We start from the raw sequence: 10,666 nt of genomic DNA, 5'->3' as shown, positions 1-10,666 counted from the left end.
CAGCACAGGAACTTGCTGGATATATATCGTCATCGATTCATACAACACGAAACTTCATCCATTATTACAAGTCTTCGGGAGGTTACTCACTAGTCTCTGCTGATTCATATCTTCGACCAAACACATGCTTTCAAGTTTGATTTTTTTTTCTGTTTTGAAATTTGAATATAATAGGTCAATATTTTTGTGAGTATTTATGCTTAACTTACAATCGGAAGTAAGCACTCGTTGGTTTCGATTTTTCATCTTATATTTTGCCATGTTGGCACAGTTTTCGACACTGGTTTGTTTTATCGTACACTTAACTAAGGTTTTGCTTGAACTGTTACGAAAGCTACCAAATGTTATATTCTTTGGCCAGTTTACTGTCAACTGCGACAAAAAGCTTAAAACAACAAACAAGAAAAGTAAAACAAGCAATTAAAAATGAAGCAAAACGAACAAACAGTAACATCAAAGATAAGATGAGTAGCTCATTTTTTATGGCTATAGAATCGGAAGAAGTTCAAGTATGACACTGTTTTGTTGCGATTACTTAAATGTGTTTTATTTTTTCATCAGACCAATTTTTAGTCTACTCAAAAGATACCGATCAATGTGCAGTATGCGTGCGAAAATATCGATCTGCCTCACTATCCATATATGCCAGAACTCTGGGGACAGTACCGTCCGCATTATTCACAGCTATCTGATGTAAGTTTCATTGAGAGAAGTATTTTGTGAAGTGCGCATTAAAAGAGACAAATAGGATAGGGAAAGAAGTATAGACGAATAGGATAGGAATAAAAAATATATGTATTTTCCCATTTTTTTTTTTTGTAATAAAAATATTTTTTCGCAAATCCTGCCACTGTTTCAAACAGTTGTCGACGAACTGAGACAGGAAAAAACTAGACCCAGGAATCAGTAAGGTAGTTTATCTCATTCATTCTTTGCTATTATTATTTACGTAGCATCAGTCGGCTGATGGTATTCAGTATACTGATCGTTTCTGTCATCATTTAGTAATGACTAACATATTTTGGTGTATCCATTTCGTATTTCATTATGTGCTGTAACATACATATCTATAATTTTTTTTTTTAATCGTTAATTTTCATAGTGGGACCAGCCTTGTCTCATGTTTCCCCGCGGTATGGTGCATTACATCAAATAAATAATTATTTCTACAGTATAAGTTCTTATATCATGTCTAATGGCATCTTCTTTGACTAGTAGATAGTCATTAAAGGATTGGAACAGAAGGTGTGGGACCCATATAAATTGCAGTAGTTAAAATTGTCAAACTACAGTAGTTTCAGGTATTACTAATACTAAAAGGTATTATTATAAAACTGTTGAATAGTTTTTGTTTTTTGTTTGTAACAGAGAATCTCTTATTAATATATGGATGCATTAATTAGCATACTGTTGGATTCATCTTTGTTGTTCTTAATCGGATGCTGATTATTAACATCTTTCTGTTATTTACAATCGATGGTGAAGACAGTTTGAAATCAGTTCACAAACATAAATGGGTTTGCACTACAGGCTTAACACTACTTGTTAAAACTTTCTTTATATTCATTTCTTTGTCATAGCACTTTGTCGATCCAAAACAATCACCCGCAGCACGCAGTGATCCACTGAACCGTCTTTCATCGCTTCCTCGCTGGCAAAATCAGTCAAATATGTTTCGTCAGGTAATGCTAAGTCAGGTAATCATGACATTTCGATATTTCAATTTTACATGTAATCCTGAAATTATCGAGTAAGACATGCTGAAGATCGATCCTTGTGTAATTGGTCGGGCTTTTATGTTTAATACTTGAGGTGCTGGTGTATGCATCGTTTATGTTACCTAGTTCTCATACTGCTTAAAAAATTGAAGATGCAGGAATTATCTGCTATGAAAATGATAAAAAGATATTTTGTTCGCAGCTATCATTTTACCGATGAACTGAGTGTTTTCCAGGTCGCGTGTTATTTGGACCGTTCAACCGAAGTATCCGATCATTTATTGAGCAGTTTCCCAACTGCAGTCGAAGAACTGTTTGAAATTGTAGCAGCATGCGAAAGTGCACTTCCGGATATAAATTTAATTTCTTTGGATGAGTAAGTTTCTTGTTGAATTATGCTCATTTATTCACTCTCGAAACTAGGTTGATTTCGGTAAGATTTCGATTAATATTACTTGAAAAAATTACCTGACGAATTAATGTAATCAATGCATATTTTCGTAGTTAAAAGAGAAACATTTTAAAAGATTGGTTTAACTTGGTATTTGCCATTTGAACAATTCTAAAGTCATTGTATAGCGGAAAATTTGTAATAATTTAAAATTATTTTAGTTGGAATCATGTAACTTTGGGAGACCATGCGCTGTCCATGTTATTGCAAATTTCACAACGAGTATCGCGTGAGACAAAGCGTTTATTCGAAATAGCTGTACAAGTAATAAAACGTTGTGCCAATTCATCTAGTTACTCACTTTCAAAGCCGCTTGCGTTTGCATTTGTACAAATGCTAGGCCTCAAGCATAACCAGATTTACTTTGCTAAACTTGGTCAGTTTATTTTTTATCCGTTTGTTTCTTATGTCTTATCAATTACGAAACTTTGATTTCCTCTTTCAAACTGATTAATGTTTGCCTATATTTATCAAAGAGCATGTAGTTTTACCTTAATTTAGTATGTTTCTCTACTTTTCCCAACACTTCGTGAGCTCGTTTTCTTCCATTTTCCTATGAGCTTGTTTTGTACAGCTTGGTAAGAAGCGATATGATTTAATAAAGTTTATCTTGTTAAGTTATTTCTTACCGTAGTTTTTTCTCTGTAATCAAATAGAGTGAATTTGTCCTGGCAGTACATTCATTTTAATTGTAGAAAATTTTTTTTCTACTAAAGATTAGACCACTCTCCAAAATATTAACCACTAAGAAAGAGTGAGACTTTTACAAATCAGTCAAACTTGAAGTTTTGAAACAAACTTTCCAGCAACGTTGCCAGTATTATAAATACTCATGTTTTCGTTTCATATACAGAGCGGCTATATAGCTGTTTGAGATGCTTCAGGAGGACATCTAATTGTGGCACGTGAATTGGAACGTTCTATATTGGCTTCAGCAAATGAATGGGCGGCTCCAATTTCTGCACCTCTTATGCGACAACTCGCTTCACTGTCTGCCCAGGTGGCTGGTAGCAGTGATTACGGGTGTCAAGTATCGAACTTACAGACCGATATACGAGATGATGGATTATACAATTATGCACCATTCTGTGAGTTTCTTGAGCTTACTAGACTCGTCTGAAAAGGATGAAAAGGAGAAAGGTGAAGCTGTAGAAACTTCCTTGATATAGATTAATCTAAGGATTCATTTCATCAGTTTTCCGGTTTCTGAAATAAATTTATTAAATGTTATTTTTTTAGCCAACTGTTACCTTCCTAACATCATTTCAAAATTCTTTTCATTAGATGGGATTCGAACCGAACAAAACTTTCCTTGAAATTATGAATTTGGTTTAAACTCATTTTTTGATTTCTAGGTACGATAAGTTCGGAGCAGGCGCCAAATGTTTGTGGACAGTTATTATCCTTGATTGCAGTTGCTGCACCGCGTCGTACTCGATCCGCTAATTGGAGCTATCATTTTAATGAGGGTGGCGGAGATTGGTTCGATATTACCCTCAATCTTCCATACCACATAGTTCTGCACGAAGTACAGATCCGACCCCATCTTCCTGCCTTAAGCAGTGAGTTTAACATTTGCTTTTTTTACGCGAATTTTATAAAAATTTCAATTTCCTGTTTCCAGTTTTTACTCCCTTCGTTTGAATTATTTTCTAAACTTTTCTTGTAATGTTTTGGCTCAGGCATTCTTCTAGTGCTTTCTGAGTTTATGAATACTTTTTTCAGCAGCTCCAGCAGCCGTTCAAGTTGAACTATGTTCGGAGACATCCCTTACTCAATGGTGCAATCTTGGCGCACCACTTAGCACTACTGGATTCAGCAAGATTCGCATTTCAACATACTCATACAAACTTCCTGTCATTGCTGTATGCTTAAAAATGTTTTTTTAGTTGTTTCAGTCTTTTTAACCTTGTTTTTTAAGGAATCGAATTTTATTTCCTCTTCCATAATTTTCAAAATGTCCTTTCAGGTGCGTCTTTATTTCAAGAAACCACCAGATTCTACAAACTTATCCCTGTCGCAAATACTGCTTTTGGGAATGAACTTCACTAATTCGTTATCATATACATGTCCAAAAAATACTGATTTGTAAGCTTTATTTTGAATTTAAGCATCAACACCAAATGATTTCTGTAAAATAATTAGCTTAACGGCAAAATCTGTAGTTCGTTATTCTTTTTCATTTTACAGGCAAAACTCTGCAAAACTTTTAGAGACAAAAATCTAATGCTTTATTGTTTATTTACTGTTTCCTATCGTACATGTTTGCTAAATTGAAATCATTAGTGCCTTCTGTTCACTTATCCAAAATAACTGTGTAGTGTTAGGACCAACTTGGCTGAATGTCAAATTCAGAGGAGAACCAAAACTCTTCCAGTTCATTGTTTTACCCATCAAACTGTCGTGTGGTAAAGTCCTCCCATCTTCATCGGTCAATGTTGAATAGTTTGCTCAAAGTTTGTGAAACTATCATACTTGGCACTGTTCAATTGTTGTTGCACCATATGACAAAAAGTAGAGTATCATAGGATATTTGCTAGTTGACCGAAGAAAAACCCAAATAACTATTTAATGCTCCTGATCTGAATATTTTGCAATCGAGAACTAAAATTGCAGTGTACAGTGGCTCTTCATTATGGTACAACTGTGTCATCTTGAGAAATATTGCGTTTGGCAATATGCTCCGGAACTTCCACGTGCCGTCGTTGCGCTGTTTTTGGGTCGACCGCTATCCAGTCTAGTTTACCATCGCATTTCGGAACTCTTTTGTCAGATCGATCATGAACGTGCAAAGCCGTATTCGATTGTTGAATTGATTTTTCAATATATAGGTTTATTTCAATTAATAGTTTTTTAATCTTCAAAGCCCCCAATTCGTATTAAATTTATATATGCTTATAAAATTGATCAGCCTTACGATTCATTATTTTAAAAGTATTTTGAACACTTCTGGTTGCAGAGCAAGGCAATACTGTTACCAACGAATCGTTAGAATGGCTCCCGAATTTACTTTTTACTTTATGTGCACAAAAGGAGCATCAAATTTGTGTCATAAAGCAATGCCAAGTGCTTCTTGGTGTTACTACCATAATTACTTCACAGAATTATAAGAAGCCACTTCGGGTTTGTTTCACTTATCAAATTTTGATGTATTATCATTTAAAATTTATTTCTTTTACTACATCAGGTGTTCAAGAAATAATGAGTTTTTGTGATCAGATCACTGTAATGTGAACAGTATGAACCTAAAAAGCTCAATTTTGATCGTGCAGGTCGAGCCATAAAACATTGCATTCATAACATGAATAACAATCTTATTTTTAGAATGTACACAATTTTTCTAACACTGTGACAGAAAATGTAGCAGAGACTCAGATGCACTTAGCTTTGCTGTTTGATAGCAGAAATTAATGATTAAGACATCAAATTGACTAAACGGATTGTATTAAGTCCATAATTTCATACGAACATTTTCATCTCAAATCACTCTTACTGGATTTATTTTTTCTATTAAATACGGCACACACCTGCATTGGAATTCTAACTGCTTACTATCTGCTTTATCCACTGCATTATTCCACTGAGAATTTCTGTCAAATCCGCAAGGTACTTACCATGCTGAGATTGTACGGTCACAGTGTAAAAAGGCGAATTCCAATGCTTTCATTGCATTATTGACTATATAAACTGAAAGATACAGGCGAAGGAATAAACTGTTGAATATTCAAATAGTACTGCGGTAATGAAGTAATGTAGTGTGGTGACAGGGCATTAGATTGGGCAAATTAAATAGATGAACAGCAAAGGGTGATCCAGAATAGTGGGAATGATTGTACCCTTGGGTTCAAAGGCTGCAGGAAAAAAATGAAAGAAAATTTGTGTGTCAAAAATTACAATCCAATAAAGAATAAATACTGAAATGATGGGCTGAACTCATCCAATTAAATTAACCCTGTGTATAAATCTTACCGGTTAGTTTGAATCTCTTAGCGTGCTATAGTTCTCTCAATCCTTCTTTACTGTCTTACTCTATGACTGCTAATTTTTCACTTTCGAATAAGTTACTAAGCACGAAATAAGTACGAAATGCATCGTACATTTTGTTATTTTGATGAAAAAATAAAGAAAAATATTGTTTTGGTAGTTAGTAACTTTCCTCTTTGGCTACACATTCATTAAAAGACAGTAGTCATATGAAATGTAGTCTTGGTCAATGCAAGTCTTGGTCTTGGTCATGTCAATACTTTTCTTGACGACATAATCGACAAACTCTGAAGCAAATAACTCTAATACATTAGAGGCCGGTAATTAAATATTAGAATATATGAAAAGTTTTCAGGATGTTGCTGCTGTTTTAATTTGGACTGCCTCTTGTATTATATGGCATAATATCAATGTGGAAGAGCGACGTTTCGATACGTTAGCACTTTGCATGGATCTGTCCCCACAGCTTCTTCCGTTTGTTTTTTTTTATTCTTATAGATTCTAGATTTTATAAAATCTTTCAATCCCATAATTTATTCAGTGTATAGAGTTTAATATTATGCAAATAATACGCTATATATAGTATCTTTCCTTCTAAAATGATATGTTCTAATCACTTTATATCTTTATTTGGGTCTGTTTCAGAATATTGAGCAGAGGAATTGCTAAATGATAAATCAAACCTTAATAACTAAGGTCAGGGTGACTGTAGACGCGGAGATCTTTGAACTCTGAGATCAATGAAATAGTTTTTTAAGATTTCTGTGTGAATTAGCAGTGGATGTAAGTGAACAGTGTAATGATACATTAGCAAAATCGGCGTCTTGGCTATTGTGTTCGTTGATGCGTGGTGCACCACATCTTCTACGTAATGTATTGAAAGAGATCGGATTATTAGATATGAACGATAAGCGTCAGTTTTTTTTTTTCATAAAGCATGTGTTTTGTAGTATACTGTTATACATAGAAGTTGCGATACAAATCTTTTGACCAAAAATTTTAATGGAACAGCTGGAATATAATGTGTTTGAATCATCGAATAAGTGAAGTATATTCGAAATATTTTTTTAGTAGAAGAGAAAAAGCTACTCTCTGAGTACTCTTAATTGTAAATGAACAGAAGGTGTACTGTTCTGAACTGGAGGAGTACGGTTAAGGTTTATATCTATGTATAAAGAATATATTTGACGCAATGGGATTTCATGTAAGGAGAGTTTGTCGCTGTTATCAGACTTTTTAGTTGCTATGTATTGTAAAAGTTGCTATGTAAATTATAGCGAAAAGGGAAGGTGTCACTCATAATGCATTTACCGTTGTGCAACGAATGTGCCAGTCAAGGACAAGCATATTACAGCTTCATTCATTCGGTCTTCTACAACACTGGGTTGAATTGATTATTACTTATTGCGAAGGTTAATTTCTTTCTTTGAAGAGTCGATGTGTTTAGTTTTTTTGGAATGACTGGTAAATTTAACTATTTATTACTGGATTCTTTGCAGTTACACATTGTTAAGAGAGATCTTTTGCAAATTTTGAATCATTAAGTGTGAATTGGAGCTGAGAATTATTAGCATAGAAGGCCTAAGATTTAGAGGAAGTGAAGGGAGCAGTCATTTTTAATAGTTTAATTAGTAAATATGAAATTTCAGAAACAAACATGGAACACATCTCACTGCTAGTTAGTATAGTTCGATGCTTGGCATCGCTATGTTGCATCGAGGATGTTGTCAAATTCCTGGATTTCGTGGGTGGCTCGAGTCTTTTTAACTCTCTTATAAAATGTGTCGTTCGATGTGCAATTTCGCGTAAAGATATGACTCGTTCATTTGGTAAACAAAGCATCAAATTAGAAGACGTCACTGTCAGTTTGCTTTCACAGTATGTTTTTCCCGGGATTTTATGAAGAATTAATTGAGTTTTAGTAATTTGAAAAAATGCGAATTAGAACTGAGAATTATTAGTATATGAGATTTAGAGATTAAAAGAAATAAATGTCGTGGTTATTATAAATATAAATGCAATGACTTGAAATTTATGAATTCTTGGCTGTGTAACTTGCAGATTCTCAAACTCTTGAAGCTATGTCATTTTCAGAATTAAAAAACGTTTCAGATGTCTCGCTGTTGGTGGCTCACATCGTCAACGCATAGCTTACGTTTTATGTTCTTTGTTAAAAAACGCCGGTAGTTTCAATGGTGCAATTCAACAAATGGTACTAAAATGTATTTTCGACGATGAGATGATTCCTGTAAAAGCAGTCGATGAAGACACTTCAATTTGTTTCCTGTCGTTTGATATTCCAAGTTTCTTTCACAACTTTTTCATTTTTTCTGTTTATAAAGGGACTGAATGATAAAAAGTAAAGGCTGGTTTTCTTTTTGAAGTGATATGGAAAATTTGTTCCTGTTACAGATCGTATTTTACATCCATTCTTTGGCTGTACACGAAGGGAACGTTTCTTAAAAGTATCTTTATATACTTCCATGGACGAGATTTCTGCTCTCTGTGAACATAAAAATACAAGCGACTTCCGACAGTTAGCAAAAATTGCTGTAAGTATTATGCTTTTCTTGAATTCATTTATCCACACAATCGGCAAAGGGCGAATTCTTATATTCATGATATAGAAATAAAGTTAACACAAATTTATGCGCAGCTCTGAATAAGTTGAAGAAAACGATCAACGAATGTATCATTTGCATTGAAATCCTTTACACCTCCTTCAGTGTTAATCCCTGTCACTTCAAAAAGTCTTATTTATGGAGCGTAATAAAGAATCGTTCTAGATTTACTGCGTAATTAATTAATCCACCACTTAACATAAACAGCTTTTTTTTACCACGTTAAATAAATGCTCCCATAGAGAATTGATATGAAAAGTTTTCAGGCGCCTATGGATGAATCGCAACACTACTCATCTACTGTTAATAGGCAAGGTGTGATTTTTGAGGAATTTGATAGATTATTCGGCGTCCATTATGTATCAAATGAAAATACGAGATTTTCAAAAAAAAAATCAAATGAAAATACGAGATTTTCCATTCAGACCTGACGACAGCTTTTCCTTCTTTCACTTCTTCTGGTCTAACGGTTCGAAGTTGTAACGGTTTAGCCGAAATGATGGGTGAATGGAAGATTGGACAATTGGTGGGAGATTTATTTGCTTCCGGACGTTTAACTTCTTCGGCCTGGTAGGTTCTTACTTTAATATGATTTTTAGTTTTCTACTACAAATTCGCGGTAAACAAATGGTACTTATTTTCATTTAAATTCTTAATGCGGTTTAATATATACATTCACTTCAATTGGTTGAGTGTTAAATTTCAATAGTGTATGGAAATAAGAGTTAGTAGTAATAATAATTCTCCTATAGTGGAGCATCTAGTAAATGTTCAGATATGACGGATTATGTAAATGTCGATACGATCATACTTTGCAACACGTAGAATTAGCGAGCTTAGAAAAAAGTGGATTTGTTGATCTGTACATTTGTTTCTTTGCTTTTCAATATTTCTCTTTCAGTTTCTATTTTCTAAACCATATATTTTGCAGGAAGCAAAAAATAACCGGTGGAGATATAGCAAAAATAGCAGTTGAAGATAGTGCTGATGGCTATTACACCGTTGCTCTTTCGTTTGTTCAGCGTTCAGGTTTGTTTTCAGCTGTTTTTTGGTTGAAACGATAAATGAATTCAGTCCGTCGTCATCCTGATTAACGGGTGGATTAAAATGAACGAAGTAAATGATGAGTAATGTTTGTTAGCTACTTAAGAAGGATTAATACTTAGATGTACTGGAAGTGTAGCTGCTTCACCGAGAACAAAGCACTACACTTATTCTCCAATTTGATCTGATGTTCTGAATATAATTTCAAGCATAATTTATCAGACATCTGATTAATGTTTATCGTATAATTATTCTTATACTTCTCTTGGAATTGAAGAATTATCGACTAACGCACTAATGTAGTTACGACTACATGTTTTTGATGGGATTGCACGTTAGATGTATCCTGCATCTGTGTTATTGGTTTTGATTTGTGGTTTTTTTTTGATAAGAAATGGTCAATCATATCATTCACTTGTTAAGGATTAACATGTCGTTTGAATGAATGATGGATTTAGCAGTTGTTCCAGGTTTGACCGGAGGTGCTAGTGCCATGCCATGTCAAAAGCCAGATATAACGCTTACGGAACAGACATCAACCTTGCAGTATTTTGCGCGTTCAAGTGGTCTCGCACTTTTAGCGCTGCATTTGCAAGTGCATCATCCATCATTTAGTGTTCCTACCGTCACCCCTTCCTTCAGGTTTTGTGCTTTTTTTTCGTTGAAGATTGAAGTTTATCGCAGGAATATTTGTCCCTTAAAATGAGTTATAATACTTTTTTTTAAGGACAGGAAATATCTTTTAGATAGGCGATAAACTTATGTGTTGACCGTTTTGTTGGTACTTGTTCTTTGTTAATTAAAACTTTCAAAACTCTTTTTTAAATGACCTTTCTTGAATGAAAACA

The 10,666-nt window shown here is 34.1% G+C and overlaps 1 protein-coding gene across 1 annotated transcript in view; it reads left to right on the top strand.

The window, feature by feature from the left end:
• Window positions 1–10,666, top strand: part of LOAG_16953 (ubiquitin-conjugating enzyme family protein) — a gene marked incomplete at both ends in the record, with an annotated part of 39,112 nt that overhangs the window by 21,226 nt on the left and 7,220 nt on the right. The window contains 21 exons of the mRNA XM_020449607.1: window positions 4–134; window positions 574–693; window positions 1,581–1,697; window positions 1,955–2,094; window positions 2,331–2,545; window positions 3,054–3,257; window positions 3,525–3,731; window positions 3,895–4,034; window positions 4,139–4,257; window positions 4,786–5,000; window positions 5,129–5,292; window positions 6,509–6,627; window positions 6,912–7,066; window positions 7,431–7,565; window positions 7,803–8,031; window positions 8,266–8,456; window positions 8,566–8,705; window positions 9,041–9,089; window positions 9,200–9,344; window positions 9,706–9,803; window positions 10,289–10,460. Coding sequence (XP_020306856.1) covers window positions 4–134; window positions 574–693; window positions 1,581–1,697; window positions 1,955–2,094; window positions 2,331–2,545; window positions 3,054–3,257; window positions 3,525–3,731; window positions 3,895–4,034; window positions 4,139–4,257; window positions 4,786–5,000; window positions 5,129–5,292; window positions 6,509–6,627; window positions 6,912–7,066; window positions 7,431–7,565; window positions 7,803–8,031; window positions 8,266–8,456; window positions 8,566–8,705; window positions 9,041–9,089; window positions 9,200–9,344; window positions 9,706–9,803; window positions 10,289–10,460 — 3,205 coding nt within the window. The remainder of the gene's footprint in view (window positions 1–3; window positions 135–573; window positions 694–1,580; window positions 1,698–1,954; window positions 2,095–2,330; window positions 2,546–3,053; window positions 3,258–3,524; window positions 3,732–3,894; window positions 4,035–4,138; window positions 4,258–4,785; window positions 5,001–5,128; window positions 5,293–6,508; window positions 6,628–6,911; window positions 7,067–7,430; window positions 7,566–7,802; window positions 8,032–8,265; window positions 8,457–8,565; window positions 8,706–9,040; window positions 9,090–9,199; window positions 9,345–9,705; window positions 9,804–10,288; window positions 10,461–10,666) is intronic.

The sequence above is a fragment of the Loa loa genome, assembly GCF_000183805.2.
Source record: "Loa loa unplaced genomic scaffold supercont3.30, whole genome shotgun sequence".
In the NCBI taxonomy this organism is placed as follows: Eukaryota; Metazoa; Nematoda; class Chromadorea; order Rhabditida; family Onchocercidae; genus Loa; species Loa loa.
The sequence above is the reverse complement of the archived record's forward strand: the minus strand, read 5'-3'. Positions and strand labels throughout refer to the sequence as shown.